Genomic DNA, 17,178 nt, shown 5'->3' with positions numbered 1-17,178 from the left:
GTGACACTGGCAATTGTGACGATGCTGGGATCAGGGTAGAAAGCTGATTCTGGGAGTAAAACTGCCCCATGAGGCTATGAGGGGAATTCTACAGGCTACATATATTATTGCAACAGTAAATTTGTTATTGCTGTTGTCTTTGGAAGGCGATCCGGGAGCAGAGGAAGCAAGTTCTGAGCTTTGTAAAAGTGCCGCCTGGCTCCATCTGCAGGTGGCAGCTGAGATGACGCTCGGTTTGGTGGCAGGCTCCGCACAACTGAAAGCAGAGCAAGAAAGTCTTCAGCCCTGCACAGAAGACTTGTCCACTGAAAGTAAATCTCCACTCTTTTATGATTTCTCTTTCCAAAAGTAAAGATTGTTGAGTCTGTGCTGATTTTGTGCATTTGGACCTTTGGAGTAGTCCTGCTCCCCCCTGGGTTTTCCTGGAAGGTGCCCTGGAATTTGGCTGGAAAACTTTGGGATTCCCATGTGTGGAGTTTGGGGTTTGGCTCCACACCTGAGTTGGGATGGTTGTTGGGGGCTATTGGTGTTGGCTCTGGCTGCCTGGTCCCTTCCTTTCCTGGCAATGTTCCTGCATTGAGCTGGATCATTGAGGTACTGAAGCACAGTAGAGGAACTGAAGGGCCTGGGAATTACACTTGTACACATTATAGTTTTCCAGTACTCAGGCATTAACAAGTATGGAGGAATAAATGTTAACATATTGCATGCATGTAGCCATGGATGCTCTTGAGTGTGACTGTAGCGGCGCTCAACACGTCTACACTGAACAACAGCTTTTGATTCTTTCTAAAAATCCCTGCTTTCCCAGTTTCTGCCATCATTCTTTTCATTTTTTCCCCTCAGAAGTCCAGGACTCCGGTTACCTGCATGCCACTCGTGCTCAACTCCATTCCCTCCAGCCAGGCATGACCAGCTCCATCCATGTGGGGCTGATTGGTGGCAGCAGCTCCGGGCTCCCTCCTCCCATCCCCACTGTAGTACAACATCGCTCCTGCTGCCATTCTCCACATGTGGCATCTACAGAAGGCAGACTTTCCTTCTGCTCATGGCCATTGGAACACATGGCAGCAACCTGGGATGCTGAGGTTCTGCCTTTAGCCCAGCCTTAAGAACAAGACCTGGGCACTGATTTTGCCATGCCACTGGATATACCGACACCTGCTGGGATGAGGTTTTTCCTCCAGTATGTAGGCTGTTTTTTTGCTTTTTTCTCTACTGGCTTTTTGATAGCATCTACCTGGACAGACTGCTGGATGGTGAACGCTGATGATTCCCTGGAGGTAAGATCTTTTGGAGAACCTGATCTCTCTAGGACGTGAGTTTGATTTCCGACATCATTGGTCCACTTTCATCTGGATTTCCCTTGTCATGAAGGATGAAAGTGGATGAAAATGAGATGAATGGCTCTGGCAAAAGCTGTGGAAAAGGGGTGTTTTGTGTAATTCTCTCTGCTGGATTCTGCTCTCAGGAAAGGTTAAGAGGCTCCAGATTTAAGTGTGCATGATCTAGAGTGTGTCACCCTGCAGCTCCGGCCTGCACAGCTATTTTGGAGATGTTCCTAATTTTGTAGGGTCAGACTTCTTGGTGATAAAGTCCAACACGTGCATCTTCAACAAACATTTTTTCTTAATAGCCACTGAACTATAGAGCTAGCAAAAGTCTATGGGGTGCATAGGGACCATGGAGGTGGAAAACCCAAATCCTAAGTAAAGGGAGTCTAGAAAAGAATTGATCCCAGTATCCTGAGGCTGTGTAACCTTGTCTTTTTTGGCATGGAGGCACCTGTGCTGGGCTGTCCCTAAGCGTCCCATTAACACCCCCTGTGGTTATTAGCAGGCACCACTCTCACATTCCTGCTCTGAGTGTGAATACTAAATAATAGAGCAAAATGCCCCCAGCCTTAATACCTGACTGAATGAGCTCCCTAATGGCCCTAATGACTCACTGCTTCTCGCAATATGGGAATGCAGGGAAACCTCTCATGGCCAGAAAGGCCTGGAGTAAAAAACTGCTGGTTTTAGCTAGGAAAAAGGTAGTTCAGGTGAGTTTTGACTTCAGGAGAAATCACAGAATCATAGAATTACTGAGGTTGGAAAAGACCACTAAGATCATCGGGTCCTGCTATCAACCCATCTGACCTCATGTCATGCACTGTGAGCAAGGCTGGGGCAGGATTTGCAGTTGTTTGTGCTGGTAAAAACCATAAACTGCTTCCTAACATGCACTGTTGTGTGCACTCTGTCCCTCACTGTTGTAGCTGGATTAAAAGAATCCCTACCACTGCTAAGCAGTGCCTGGTTCACTCTTGTGCTTGGCAGTCACTGTGTGTTGGTACCTCCTACAGTGCTGTAAAACACTGTGTGCTTTCCTCGGGATGGTGAGCATGTGCTTGTTCTTTCGTTTTTTATTTTTGTATTAGAATTATTTTAGTAGCAATTATACATTACGCATAGGATATGATTATATGTATTGCAGTCATTACACAGTTGATGTTTTACATGCGTACTTGTGCTAGGGAAAGCAGGTCGTGGCCGTGTGTTTCACAATCAAAGCTGGAGATGGGAGCTTGGGATGAGATGTGCAGCTCCTCGAGAAGCCCTTGACTGGGTCAGGGAAACCAGAGCAAATTTGCTATGGGAGGAAAGAGAAATGAAGAAATAGTGGTTGGGTTTGCCCATGTTCAGTGATAACAAGAGTAAGTAACAACTGAAACATCCCAAGAAGCAAAAAACGTTCATCAAGTTTTTCCCAGTCTGTAAAGGGGGTAGATTCACAAGCCAGATCAATGATCACTGATTTTGTATCTCTAAGACCTGCCTCTGTTTTATGTGGAAGCTAACAAAGCCTGGAATACTGTTGATGAGGATGTGAAGATGCTGCTGGTAAGGTTTAAAAAGCAATACTAATGTGAGCAAGTGAGGAAGTACTTGAGAGTAGCATCTGAATACAGAATAGTGTGAATAAACCCACAGAGATTTAGGATGAATATGAAATGATATAAACACAAGCGGAACAAAGTGCAGTTTAATAAAAATATGTTAATTTCAAGTGAAAACTAACATCTATGCAAATTTTTTTACATGAAAGTCTTCCCTTGAAAAATAACAGTCGATGAAACCATCTTTTTCCTGCATGACTCTTCATTTTTGTGATGTTTTTAATTTGATTTGCCCCCAGCATTCTGAGAACTTGCAGGTAGTTTTCATCTTCACAAAACAAAACTTATGGATTGTTTTCACTGAAACTTGGGCAATAACTTTTCTTTTACCAGTCTGAAATAGTGAGTCATTTGTAGACACCTGTAATCCACCATTCAGTATCACAGAGAGCATTACAGTTTGGCATGTACGCTGTGTTGTGGAGACAATGCTGTGGTTGGCTTCAGGCTTCAGTACATTCCGAATTAGACTTCATTAAGTGTCTGGGGTGCGTTATTATCTGCTTTGCGATTAACAAAGCATAATAAAAGGAAATTTGTTGCATCACCCAAACCAGCACACCTCCTGTCCCCTGTGATATACCCACTCCCCAAGTACTGTTTCCAGTGGGGTGCCCCTGGCAGCAGCGGGGCAGGCTGGAGTCCTGAGCTGCCCTCACATTATCCCTGCTCCTCCTATGAGCAATCCCAGAAGCGTTTCGGAGATGCTGGTTGCCATATTTGCATGGGTAATGAAAACGCCTCCCGTGTTCAAGTGATTTATGGAAGGCTGGGCCAGGAATGCTATCTAACGCTTTAGGAGGATGGGAAATGATGAGCCATGATGCCACTGCAAGCTGAACAAAGCCTGGATGTCTCGACGATTAGTGTGATTGGTCCCACAGCTGGCAGTGTGCAGCAGGAGCCCCAGGGCCAGGATCAGCACTGGCTGCCCCTGCTCTTCCAGCTGGTGTTTGTGGTTGAGTCATTTGGGGCAGCCCTTGAGAAGCGTCTGGGAAGGGGCTCACACCTCCACTCTGCACAGAACACTCCCTTATCCTGATGGGGCCACCTCCTCCTGGAACGAGGCAGGTCCCTATGAGTCATGGGAACCTCCATCCTCAGAGCCTTCTCTGCAGGGAGGTGGTTGGAAGGGAGTGGAATGGCAGATTCACAGGTCGTCTGGTCCATTGCCCTGCCCAGCTCAGCCTGGACAAGTAGCTGTCAAGGGCTGATCAAACCTCCTCTTAGATTATCTATCTCCAGCCAGCCACCCCTAGATTCTCCCAGTTTTCCTCAGAAATTGTATCCACCCCAATAGGGCTTTTTTAATTTAATCTGAATCTCTTTTACTCTAATATAAAATCAAGAACAGAAATAGAAAACATTACCTTTTCTTTCCATCTTTCTTCTTTTCTCAGTACTTCACAAGTCGTTAACCATCAACATAGGTGAACCAAGACATTTACTGAACTGCCCATCCACTGGATTGGTGGATATACTAACTTAGGGCCTTTTTTCTTTCTCCTTAACCTATAGGTGAGTACAAAATGCCGTGGTCTGTGGTGGGAATGTGTCACAAATGTTTTTGATGGGATCCAAACATGTGATGAGTATGACTCCATCTTCGCTGAGCACCCTGGTACGTAAGAGGCAAAGATGTTTCCATGTGAGCTGGGGACACCTGAGCATAGGAGAGAGATCAGAAAGGACATATCTTCTATTTAGTCACAGCTAATTTGGTGCACCCATATACTGTGGCCATATTTCTTTTCAATTATTAGTCTAAAGGAAGCTGGAGGAAGCTTTACCCCAGGAAAAGGTGTTCCCACAGGACCTGACCCAATTACCCACCCTCATGTCAATTCCTTGTTTATTTTGTTTCTGTTCTGCAGTGAAGTTGGTGCTGACCCGAGCCATGATGATCACAGCAGATATCCTGGCAGGATTTGGATTTCTCTTCCTTGTCCTGGGACTGGACTGTGTGAAATTCCTTCCAGATGAGCCACTTATCAAGCTGCGTATCTGCCTGGTGTCTGGAGTTACCTTGCTCATTGCAGGTATTCTTGGTCCATTCCCCACTTTGCAGGGCATCCTTCAGCAAAAAGAAGGAGATTTAAAGCCTTCCCTTATTTTGGAGACAGGAGCTGGTGATTTTCTAAAGAGTAAACACTGGGGAAGGATGTTTATTTGCTTTATTTGTGCAGTATAGCTTCCAGGACTCTCTGCCTGCTACTAGCAACAAATAGTTGAGTTTATCTTCTTCCATTTCAATTATTGGCCAGATTCCTTGGTTGCCGAGCTGACTGACTTCCACTTACTGCTGATTTATGGTGAGGAAGTCAATGCTGTAGATAGGGCAAAGAGACAGAACTGCCAGAGGGCTAGAAATGCCCTGGCACCCTAGTTCAGTTCCTGGCTTTGCCACAGATTGTGTGGCCTTGGGCAAGTCACTTAGCCCAGATCTCTTCAGCTCATTTGTAACAAAAGGGTAATAACACAGCTCTCCTTCCCAGGTGATAAATACTTTAATGTCTGAGATGATTTGCTATTACAGCCAGTGGAAAAGTTTTAAATGCAAAAATAAATAGACTGCCAACAGGTTCCGAGTCATTTCATTTGACTTTATGACAATATTGAGCGTCCACCTCTGCTTCAGTGTATGTAGATTTAACATGAAACTCACCTCAGATACTGGGTGCACATGTGAAATACTTAGAGAGGTTCTTTTAAACACCCTCCATGTACCTCACAAAATCAATCTGAAAATGTTGTTGAAGTTCTGAAAGTCAATCAAAAGATTAGAAAAGTTGTATCTCAAAGCAACTTTACAAGAAGAAGCTTAGATTTTTTGCCACTTAGCGCAGAAATCTGTGTGAGTCATAGAATCATGAATGTTGGAAAAGACCACTAAGATCATCAAGTCCAACCATCAACCCATCACATCATACCCACTAACCCATATCCCTGTAAGTGCAATACCTCCATGGATGGTGACTCCACCACCTCCTCGGGCAGCCTGTCCAAGGAGATTCTTCCCATCCTGAAGTCTGATCCAGGAGGCAGAAGGCTACATCTCAGGATTTTGTACTTGTGGTTTCCTCATGACTGCTGTGGTCTGACTGGGAGATCTGTGTGTCACCTCCCTCCTGTCCTGCAGGTCTCCCAGGCATCACAGGATCGATGTGGTATGCCATTGATGTCTACGTGGAGCGCTCCTCTTTGGTCTTCCACAACATCTTTCTGGGCATCCAGTACAAGTTTGGCTGGTCATGCTGGCTTGGCATGGCAGGATCACTCGGCTGCTTCTTATCTGGGTCCTTGCTCACTTGCTGCATGTACCTTTTCAGAGGTGAGGAACCAGGGCAGATCTGAAACTGTGAAGGGGCAGAGACATTGCTCAAGGCCTGCTTCAGGCCCACATGTCCTTCAGGGACTTCCTTCAGGATGGTTGCTCATCCTTCATTGCAAAATCTTCAGCTGTAAAATGGGAATAGTGTTATTTCAGCAGCACTGTATGGCACATAAAGGGTTTTGGGTGGGAGCTGAGGTGCAAGTATGGCGTAAAATGTTATTATGCCGTATCTTGGAGTTGTTCTTTCTCTGTATTTTGAGGGTTAACAGTCTGAGAACCACTGAGCACTTGTGAGCAGATCCCATTTTTCTCCTCCTAGAGACCAGCTCTGGAAGGCTCCACTCCGCATACTCCTTGAGGAAAGGCTATTCCTCTGCTGGGACGATTGTAACAAATGTGCACTTGCCATCCTCACAAACAGCAACTGCCAAAATGTATGCGGTGGACACAAGAGTGTGAGAAGGAACTTTGGCTCATCGCTATCAGTGCAAGTGAAATAAATCAGCTGCTCCCACATCAGCCACCAGTTTTCAGCATGAATTACCTCAAACTGTATGACAGATCCCAATAGATGGAACTACAAGTTATGGGTGAACTGATGAATTCAGATTATGCCAAGAAGACACATTGAGATCTGGAGGTGATAGGCATTTCTGTTACTCCAGCTTCCTGGAGTAGTAGAGGAAGAGCAATCTAGAATCACCTGCTAATAAATATATACTTGCAGATCTCAGACCGTTGATTTCTCCTGCTCCTTTCCTGGAGTATGTTGTAGCTGGGGAGACTTCTCAGCCTTCATCCTAATGGTCTTCAGCTTGTTTTTGGGTCAGGCCAAGCAATGGCTCAGAGGACACTTTGGGGCTGACCATCTGTCCCTCCAGCTTTGTGCTTCTCTAGGAGCACACATGCATTTCCCAAATACTGGCTTAACTCAGGGTGCAAATTCCTCAAATATACACGTATACAGAAATGATTACATAAACACAAGACATTTTTGCCTTCAGTATGCATGTAGTATAAGGGTTAATTCTGTTCTCTGCACGCTAATTGTTAGCTTTGGAGGATCCATCTCCTGCACAAGAGGGCTAAGTAAAGGTCACAGCAGCCCTTAGGTTTGCTGGGTTAATGTTTTGTAACAGCCAGTCCAATGTTGAGTTGCTTCATTTGAATCCTGCTGACAATCTATGTGATGTTTTGATCAGTTGTTAATATGTGATGGTTCATGCACTGATGGATTGAACTCTGAATTTGATTTCATGACTACAGTGTGTAGTTCTCATTAGTTCACTGTCATGCCATGATGTCAATCTATTTTAGTTTAGTTCTTTACTCATTAGCAGTAAATCCTCCAGGAAGAACATAAGATTTCCTTTCTCTTTCAAAATCACAACTGGTCCCCAAGACTGAAGACGTTGCAGGTGAGCTCAAGGTAATAAGCTGCTTTCTTTAGTTCTTCCAAGTTCCTATCAGGGCAGCCTATTGGTGTTCTGGCTGGATGTTGGTTACAGAGGGCAGCAATGTCTTAGCTCTTTGCTAAGGTGATTTCATGCTCTACAAATAGATATTGATTACCCATTCTGATGTATGCAAGCAAGAGAGAGATAATAAAATGATGACATCTACAATAGCTGTTCTTTCCTGCTTGCAATAAATTGTCCTTTCACTGTCTTGATCAGCCTTGGCCAGAAGGGCTCTTATAGCAGCTCTGATGCAAACTCACTCTTTGTAATGGTCTTTGAAAGAAGCAGACAGGAATAGTTTGCTCTTACATGGGAGGGTGTGCAGTTTAGTTTTACCTACCTCCCCTAGGAGTATCTTCATTCACTGCCTTTGCCCACTGCGCACTGGCACAAGAACTTGCATGCATCACTCCTAGAAAGGGACTCAGAGTACACCAATATATTGATGATGTATTGGTTGGGGGCCTTATGTCGCACCTGACTGGAAGAACATAATCCACCTGCATCTGAAAGATAATAAAGGGCTGTGGGATGCTTGGCAAGTAGCATTCAAGATCAGGCTGGATGGGGCTTTGAGCAACCTGGTCTAGTGGAAGGTGTCCCTGGGTTGGGAACTAAATGATCTGAAAGGTCCCTTCCAACCCAAACAATTCTATGATTCTAAGATTATATTCATCCATTTTGGCTTTCTGAAGGGAAGCAATATGTATTAGTAGGGGTTGAGACTGTGTCAGAGTTGACCCAGGTCAATCAGTCTGAGAAGATAACACCGTGAGGGGTTTGAAGCTCTAGTTTAGCTGTTTGCCCAAACCTCAAACAATACAATCAAATAATGAGAGTCAATTTACTGACACGTCCAAGATGAAGAGATTCAGTGGATATTCCACACCCCCTATTACCCTTAAGCGAATGTTATCATAGTGGGATACAAATAAACATTTACTGATTGTTAGATGTCATTTCACCTTAATTTAGCCAGAGAGAATTTTGAAACTTCAGTGACCCTGATTGGATCATGAAATTCTTATCCTGTCCTTGTGAACTAATGTATCTTCATGCATGTACACTGATATTTTCTAAAATAGGGATTTTGCTGCTTTTCACATGCACTGATATTTCTGTGAATTCAGTACATCTGACCTATTATTTTCATTAGATAAGAGTGTTTCTTTAGAATTCTGTGTTTCTTTAGAATTCTGTTTTCCTTACATACTGTCACATTGCTGAGATACAATAAACACAGTTGCCTTTGAATGTCGTCTTCCTCTAATGCCTCTTCTAAGGTTTGCCCAAGGAGGTGTTTGGGTAGGTGATTCCTGGGAGGGAAATAACTGCTTTCTTGGAAGGTTTTAGGAAAATAGGGTGGGATTCCAGGCCTTTGCTAGTACCGACAGATGCCAGGCCCTGGTGCACATCAGTAGTGGCAGCAGCGCTTTGATAGCTGGCCAACTCTATCCCTAGTTTTGGCACATCTACTTCTCATCAATTTTTTAAACTTGCAAAGAGAGAAAAATAAAATTCCACCAAGAAAACTAGGTTTTCTCAGCCGGGGCTGGAACCCCACTGTTTGCTCTTTTGCCACTTTTAAATACAGTGAACAAGAGATTAAATGACAAAAATACTCTGGCCAAGCACTGTCACAGGGAACAGAGGACAAATTTCTTTGGGTAGCTGTAGAGTTCCTGCTGTAAGATGCCTTTGAGTGAGAAAGGAAAGAGCCTGAACTGTATCACAGTTACCCAGAGAGTATTTGTCCCCAGCCTCATCTTCCTCCCTATATAAAAGCTTGTAGACCAGGGTCTTAATGAACAATTCTAGTTTTTTCACAATATTCATGTGCAACCCTCCTGGCAGCCCCAGCTGATCTGTTTTGCTCAAGAGCCAATCAATGACTTTATTATTCAGCTGTTGACATGTAGAGGTAAAAGTCCAACTCTGCCTCTCCATGTTTTCTTTGTCTTTTGCTTCCAGATGGTCACCAAACAATTACCTACTCTTCTCCTCCCCCGTTCCCTCCTGTCAAGGTTTGTTAATGAGTGTCTTCATAAAAAACCTGCCTTTCAGGGGCAGCCCTTTTCTGGGCTTCTCTAGAGCAGCTTGCTATTTCTTCTCAAAGTCAGTGGGTAGTATATATTATAAGATGAGAGGAAGTCAGAAGGTCACAGCAGAACAAGCATGTTTTTGAAGTAGACCCAACTTGTAAGGCAATGAGTTGTAAAGAAATAGCTTATATTTCCTTATAGCTTAGGAAACATCAGCTGAACTGCAATAATTGACCTTGTTAAGGGCTGAGTGCTCACAAAAGCATAGGATTCCATGTCAAGTTTCTGCTTTTGTAAGGTTGGAAACACTGGTCTATAGAAACCTTGACAGGTAATGGCCTTAAGCTGCATAGGGGAGATTCAGGTTGAGTATTAGGAAAATTTTCTTCCCAGAAAGACTGGTGGTGCACTGGCACGGGTTGGCCAGGGAGGTGGTGGGGTCACTGTCCCTGGAGGTGTTCAAGGGACATGGTTATTATGGGCATGGAGGGGATGGGTTGGATTTGGTGACCTTAAGTGATCTTTTCCAACCTCAATGATTCTGTGATTCTGCCAGAGCACCAAGGAGTAAGGCTACATGCAGGATAAGGGGGGCACCTATTGTGGATCAGCATAAGATTGGTGGGGTTGTCCTGAATACACTTATAGAAGGAGGGAGCTCATTCCTTTCTTTGTTTTCACAGCCAGAAATCCAAAGACCAGGACAGCTCCTCTCATGAGCTGGGCTGTCCTGCCCACTGAGCTATCAGATCTTTCTCAGGGTGCTCCGCTTCCCCACCCCAGGTTGGCTTATTAAAAAAAAATACACCAACTCACCCCAAAACAATCCCACGTGAACCCTTTTCACACACAGCTCCCAGTCCTTAGCAGGCTTGGGAGCTGCCCACGGCTCCCGTTGTATTGCAGAAGCGACTTGGTGACAACCAGTACCTCGCTTTACTGGAAACCACTCGTCACAGTTTTGATTGAGTCCTTTCATTTCTTTTTTGCCTGATGAAATCACCCTAGACACGAAGCAGAGCATGCACTAGCAGCACAGGATCACCAACCTCCTGCCAGCAGAACTCCTGCAAGAGCTGCAGCCGCCTCGGAGCGCTGCTGAAAGCCTCGCTTGCCCTCTGTTGGGTGGTTGGGGAAGGATTCACCTCCTTGGAAACGAACTCAGCTTGCTAGAATTTGTGAAAGAGCGATTCAGAGTGATGGAGGCACTGAACAGAGCTCTCCTTGCTTGTTAGCCTCTCTGGTCACCTGATTAGAAGGTGACATTCAGTGAAATAAGGGGGTGGCAGTGTATTTAGGGGTGAGCAATTAACAAGCAGAGGAGGGCAGTGTTTTATGCAGTGCATTTTGCAAACAGCCAGTGGAGTGCACTTCCACCAAAGGGTCACTGCAGCAAATGCCGCGTGGAGGTTGGAAGGAAGCGGCAGCTGATTTAATGCCCAGTAGCAGGCTGTGCAAGCTGAAGTGACAAACATAATCAAATCTCATGCTTCAGGGCATAAATTGAAGGGGCTGAGTGGTGGAAGCAGTTATGTGTATAAAAGGTCTGATTGTGAGAGGTGCTAATCACCTGCAGTTCAGCAAGGGAAAGGACACTCAGGGACTGCTCAACTTCTCTGCTGGCTGACTCCCTGCTTGCTAATTTTCCTTATTAATAAACCCTGTAATATTTCAGCCTGTTGGCACAAGCATTCATTTTGCTACAGTAACATTTATTTCCTCTCACACGAGAGTCAAACATTAAAGCCGCTTCTAAAATAAGATTTTATGGAGATAATTTGTAGTGGTGCTGGCAGAGAATTTGTCTCTCAAAATATGCTGTTATTCTTTATCTACCTAAGGTACTTATATAGCCTCATTAGGAGAATATGCAAGCACTTCATAGTCTTAGGTGGATTTATCTTCCCATTTTCCTCCTTGAGCAGGGTAATGGGTACTACTCCCACCCTAAGGCTGGGGAGATGCTCTAGGAGGTAGGCTGTGGGCTTCGATTCATCTTTTGTGGTACCTAAAATGAACCTATGTGCCTGCTATGCTTGCAGTTCTCTGGGCACATGGTAAGTTTAGCGTTTTCCTTTGGCTTCTACAGTACAGGGCTCTGAATGCAGCCCCCACTGAGAGATAAGAGGAAAACAGGTCCAACTGACCCCAGCCTTAGTGACCTGCTCATGGAAAATTAAGGAAATCTTTGTCTTCATTTGGAATCCTGCTAAAGGGGAAATTCTCCATAATTTTAGGAGTAGGCAGGTTATGACACCTAGAAACGGCTTGGGTGTTGTTGATCCTGCTTGGGAAGAGCTTCTTGAGTTTTCTCCCTATCCTGTCTACAGTGGTCACCTCAGAGAAAATAACAGTTTTTATCCTAATAAATACCTGTGACAGACCATCAAATCCCTGTCCCCACAACTTCTGTCCATGGGGAGTGACTGTGTGGGTACTGTGTGGGTCCTGAGCCACACAAGGCCTTTAGGTACAATAGGGTAAGAGTTGTGAATGGGGGTCAGTCATCATTAAATTAAGAATGGCTCAAGTGAGCAAATTCACTTTTTTTTTGTTTGTTTCACAGCTGCCAAGATTTCCACTATAATTCCTATCATTTGCTTTACTTCTCCTGGCTATAAATTTGCTGCCTTCTGCGCTAGATGAATCTGATATGCTGTGCTAAATATTTTAAATGTGGCAAACGATTCTTCATCACAGAGTGGCATGATTGCATTACAATGTATTAGAACAACATGACTTTGCCAGAGGGTGTTTGCTGGCACCGCGCCGAATGAAGGAGGCAGCTGAAGTTTGAGAAGTAACTATCGAGTCATTTATCAACATTCATTCCTAAAACACACGGGGCTGCACCAGCTCGAGAAAAATCTGCGGGCTGAGCCAAAAACACAGATCTTTCAGTGAGCTTCTCAAAATTCAAGAGCCCTATCAAAATGTCAGAGTGAGCCCCTGTGACAGATTCAACACACGCTTCTGGCATTTATTGTGTTGCGTTTGGTCTCCCCTTTTAGGCTCATGTGAAATATGTGCTGCTTTTTAGGCTCTTGGCTGATTTTCTCTCAATAATGTAACACGATGGAAGTTCTCTGATGAACCAAGTGGAACAAGAAGTTGGGCACAATGATCCTCATGGGTCCCATCCCACTTGGGATATTCTATGATACTAAGATTCTACAAAATGCAGAAAGACAACATATGGTGTCTAGAGTTTATTTTCCTTCATTATGTCCTCATAAGATGGAGGCAATTCAGTCCCCCCAGGGCTGAGCTGCAGGGTAGGAGAGGACCTCTCCACATTCATGCAGGCACTTGGAGATCTGGAGAATGGGCAGTGAGGGGCTTCGCTCGCTGGGGAGAAAACAAAGCAGTAAATGCAGAGCAGGCAGAGAAGGACAAGATCCAGGAGAAGAGGGGTGAGCTGGGGACAAGCTGTCAAACAACTTGGAAACAAGAAAGGCATGGGTGTACTTTGTGAATCACAAAGCCTCTCACCACAAACTCCAGATGCAAGAAGTGAGAACTGAGGAATCTGGGTGGGTTTGGGTGGATCCTCCCCGTGGAGATGTTTCTCATGACCACCCAAAAAGCTGGCAGTTCTTCCTCTGGGAAGGGCTTAGCTTAATCACAGAATGAGCTTTATTCCTCTTGGAGAGGCTAGTGCCTGGCCCAGCCTGCTGGCAGTACTCCAGGTCAGATCTGGGTGTTACATAAAGTCCTTATAGCCCCTTCCCCAAATTCTAGATGTTTCTGGGGGAATGTGAGGGTGGTTACTGCAATAAGCAGCATCCACCAAGACTCTTTCCTGACAGATATCAGCCCATTGAGATACTTGCTGGGGTGGCTTATGTTGACCAGGAAGGTGAGAAATTCGAGTCACATATTGGGAAGGGCTGCCAGGTGCCAAGGACAAGGTTCCTCATCCCTCCATCCAGTGTCATGATGGCCAAGCTCCAGCTTGGCATCTTTGGGACATGTAGACATACAGGGACAGCACTGAGTTCAGCTGCAGTTTTGGATGGGGAAAAAGATGTGGATGTGGCTCACTTAAGCCCTTAATCTATGGTCCAGTCATCAACCCAAGGTGTCCAGCTTGGGCACTACACTGTTCACCCAGATGCAGCCTGGCTGCCACTCACAGCTGTCCACCTTGTGTTGGTTTTTGGATGGAACCAGCAGGTGGGGGACCAGCGGGGTCTTGTAGTAGGCAGGAAGCAGGACTAACCACAGAAAGCATCTGAGCTGCTGAGTGCAAAGACGGCCAGAGTGCGTGGTTGGAGGCTGCTTCTCCGCTTCAGCCAGCACTGCAGGCAGCAGCAGATCCCACAGGAAAGGAGCAGGGCCAGGAGAAACGGTGTCAGGAACCTGAGGCAGAGGCAGTAGTGGGGGGAACAGTGTCATCACCATCTGTGGGCAGCACCAACAGATGGCTGCGTGTCTTCAAATTAACATATTCATTAATGTATTTTGCAAATAGCTGTTAAATGTTGCATTTTCTCCATCAGTGTGCTGGACATGATCAAAGTCCCAGGAAACCAACGTCTCTCAGTGATGAGTGCTGTCTGGAATTCAAGCATTTCTCCCAGAAATCATTCATCAGGTTTGCCCATCTCTGTTGTCAGTGTACAGTGAAGCCATGGATTAATGACTCCCATTAGTCAGTAAAGACAGAATACAGGGACAACCCAGAAGCAATGCTCTCCAGCTATCTGTCTCTCTTAATGCCTTTCTCTCCATATATCCATCACGTAAAATTATTTGCCAGCTTGTTCTCTGGAACAGATCTGAAACTTACCACACGTACCAGCTGCTAAAGTTTTCATCGTTCTGCCTGACGCATCTAACAAGGGAAAATAAAAGGAAGATTCAGTCCAGTGTGTACGGACCAGACAGGCTCCAATGCTTGTCTATCAGCATGAAGAAAAGCATCACCGGTAAGTGCATGATTGAGAACTTTTCCTCCATTGGGGGAGCGTGATCAGAAGCTTAGATGGGATGATGATATACAAAGCAGCATGCAACTGATTTGCCATTCAACACCAGCACCCACCACCTGAGTTTTTGCTGAAATCAGGGGTAAAAAGAGTTGCTGCCTTTCTTTTTCATTTTGGGAAGGAAAGCCATTGCTGTAAGCCTGCAATGGGAGTGGCTGGAAGGCAGAGAGCCACACTCACCTCTCACCAGGCTCACAGTTGGGCTCAGAGTCTGCTGGCTGAAAACATACATGGAAATCAGAGAGGGCAAATCATACTGTTTGTTGTTCTGTTTGAAATCAGTGTAATGACCAATCTTGTCTTGGAGAAGGAAGTTGGAAGGAAGAGCAATAGAAGCACACTTGCATGGGTGAAATCGCTCCTCTCCCTGCTCCCTGTGTATCTGTGCTCTGAGCCTGTATTGAAATCAGTTGGTAATCTCCCCAACAGCTCGATAAATTCAATAGTTTGAAGATGAAAGCTAGACCAAGGGGAATGCATTTCCTTTTATGTGAAAAGAGAAGGCTGAGAGCCGTGCGAGGAGCAGTATCAGAGATCTGCTTACAGAGCTGGGCTCCATTCTGCAGAAATGTCAGCTGAAGAATTTCCTGTGCCTAATTGCTGGTTTGCAGCTATTTTCCAGTGGCTAATTGTGAATGTAGCTGTAAACTGGGGCCACTGTGACTGGATGTGTGCACTGCCTTGCATTTTTCTATTTCTGGATAGTCGTAGTGCATCGTTCTCAGTGTCAGGTTTCAGGTGTATTCACAATTGCAAATATGTGAGCCCAAAACTTGTTCTTTGTGTGTATTTTCTACTCTCTGTTCAAGCAAGTTTACTTTTGCAAGCCTTGTTGACCTTAGCTTCAGTGTCAGATTGTCTAGGCAAAAAGTAACCGGACCTGTTCATCAGCAAGATTAAATACAATTCAATACAATCTTTGGACAATTTGCGTTAGATGTGTTACAACACTTCAAGCTTTGCTACCAAAAAAACCCTTCAGATCAGGCATAGAACTGCAACAACACCGGGAAACAGTAAACAAGATGGAAGAGTTGAGATATATTTCTTGGAAAAATGTATTAACATAATTCATAAAGCATTATAATACTTGGATTCTCTTCTTTGTAAGCCTGAAGGATGCAGAGGTTTCTGACTTTGAGTGAAGCTAGAAAGCTCTGTTGGGATTTAGAAATTTGTACTAAGTATGTATATTTGAGAGGTCTCATGTTACATCTCTAATTAACAGGACTTCCTGTGTCTCTGTAAAGAGCAAGAAATCATAGATCTCTATAGCCTGTTTAATCCTGTACACATTGCCTTCGGTGTAATGGGGGCACAATCAGCCCCTCGTTTCACCAGTGGTCTGTAGGTATAATGAGTCTCTCATTATCTATGGAATTTCACAAGCGGCTGAAACCTGAATGAGGAACAGGGAAAAAGACAGAAGCTTCAAAACGAACTCTTCCAGACGTGTCCTTTGAAAACTGAGCTAATTTGCTGCGTCACACGTGCACCCTGGTGCAGAATATTTTAATTTTTTTTACACTTCAGCTGATTATTAGAATAACAGGTCAAAACCAGACAGCTGATTGCTGCGACTGTGTGTGCCCTGAGTATTCTTCATGGCTGAATGACAACCTCTGCGTTTTCCTTTATCATTCTTCAAACTACTTCAGCCCAGCTACCATCACATAGTTGAGCTGCAGCAAAGTGCATCTCACTGGGCCAGTAATCCATCAATGCAGCCAAACACCCACTCTTGCTGCTGAAGACTCGTACTCTTCCATTTCAGTAACCATAGAGAGAATAAAAGATTAAGGTATTCAAGCTTTCTCTTCCTTACTTGGAAACGTTGTGAATATTAAACCCACCTCAAATTTACCAGGTTACCCCACCAAGAGAGAAATTGGTTGAAAGAAAAGGATGCTGATTAAACTCAATAAAAATTGAAACATCCCCCAGACAAAACTCCTAACATCTGAACATCTAACAACTGAAGGGTTTTTTTACCTGGAAGAAGATAAAATACAGAACTCCGGTTTCTGTAATCCATGAAGTAAAACACAAAACTCTGGGTCTCTGCATCACTAGCTGGGGAGATGCAGGAAGAGCTTTGTTTGCAGCAGTGATCTGGAGCTTTTAAAACTTCTCTGCACATTGTGCCTTTGGCCACAGAGCACACTACCCAAAGGCTTCACACCCTTTGGAAATTACCGCTAGCCAGGAAACAAACTCAGGGTTTGCATGGGCACACTCTAATAGCTGCTACAAGTTAAATGAACACTAGTTTGAGGTCAACACCTTGCAGGTGTTTTGGCACTTTCATAGGTGTTTACAAATTCCTGTTGCTGAATCTTAGTTCCATATTAACCCATGTCTGTTTTTAGTAGGACCTTCTGCAAATAAAGAATCACCAAATTTTGTGGAT

General features: G+C 44.6%; 2 protein-coding genes across 3 annotated transcripts; one reads left to right on the top strand and one right to left on the bottom strand.

Moving 5' to 3' along the window:
* The first annotated feature begins 857 nt into the window (after window positions 1-857).
* Window positions 858-8,987, top strand: CLDN16 (claudin 16). The gene is made up of 5 exons (XM_015871504.2): window positions 858-1,283; window positions 4,460-4,562; window positions 4,816-4,980; window positions 6,081-6,272; window positions 6,595-8,987. The coding sequence occupies exons 1-5, from the start codon at window positions 1,140-1,142 to the stop codon at window positions 6,732-6,734; spliced, it is 744 nt and encodes a 247-aa protein (XP_015726990.1). The 5' UTR covers window positions 858-1,139; the 3' UTR covers window positions 6,735-8,987.
* A 3,986-nt stretch (window positions 8,988-12,973) lies between these two features.
* TMEM207 (transmembrane protein 207) lies at window positions 12,974-16,962 on the bottom strand. 2 transcript variants are annotated; one of them, XM_015871512.2, is made up of 5 exons: window positions 16,761-16,962; window positions 14,949-14,986; window positions 14,570-14,614; window positions 14,000-14,139; window positions 12,974-13,125 (listed from the first exon to the last, which is right to left on the bottom strand). In XM_015871512.2, the coding sequence occupies exons 1-5, from the start codon at window positions 16,833-16,835 to the stop codon at window positions 12,980-12,982; spliced, it is 444 nt and encodes a 147-aa protein (XP_015726998.1). In that variant the 5' UTR covers window positions 16,836-16,962; the 3' UTR covers window positions 12,974-12,979. The 2 variants fall into 2 exon arrangements, with proteins under 2 accessions (XP_015726998.1, XP_015726999.1); XM_015871513.2 differs by having other exon boundaries at window positions 14,579-14,614.
* Between the last annotated feature and the right edge of the window lie 216 nt (window positions 16,963-17,178).

This window comes from Coturnix japonica, chromosome 9 (genome assembly GCF_001577835.2).
Source record: "Coturnix japonica isolate 7356 chromosome 9, Coturnix japonica 2.1, whole genome shotgun sequence".
Classification (NCBI taxonomy): Eukaryota; Metazoa; Chordata; class Aves; order Galliformes; family Phasianidae; genus Coturnix; species Coturnix japonica.
This window is presented reverse-complemented; position numbering and strand designations above follow the sequence as displayed.

Coding starts and splice junctions, on each gene's coding strand:
- CLDN16 (XM_015871504.2), top strand. CDS start 1,140: ATGCCACTGGATATACCGACACCTGCTGGGATGAGGTTTTTCCTCCAG. Junction 1,284..4,459: donor ACGCTGATGATTCCCTGGAG/GTAAGATCTTTT, acceptor CTTAACCTATAG/GTGAGTACAAAATGCCGTGG. Junction 6,273..6,594: donor CTGCATGTACCTTTTCAGAG/GTGAGGAACCAG, acceptor TTCTCCTCCTAG/AGACCAGCTCTGGAAGGCTC.
- TMEM207 (XM_015871512.2), bottom strand. CDS start 16,835: ATGCAGAGACCCAGAGTTTTGTGTTTTACTTCATGGATTACAGAAACC. Junction 14,140..14,569: donor TTTAGCAGCTGGTACGTGTG/GTAAGTTTCAGA, acceptor CCTCTGCCTCAG/GTTCCTGACACCGTTTCTCC. Junction 13,126..13,999: donor CAGCTCAGATGCTTTCTGTG/GTTAGTCCTGCT, acceptor TTTTCTCCCCAG/CGAGCGAAGCCCCTCACTGC.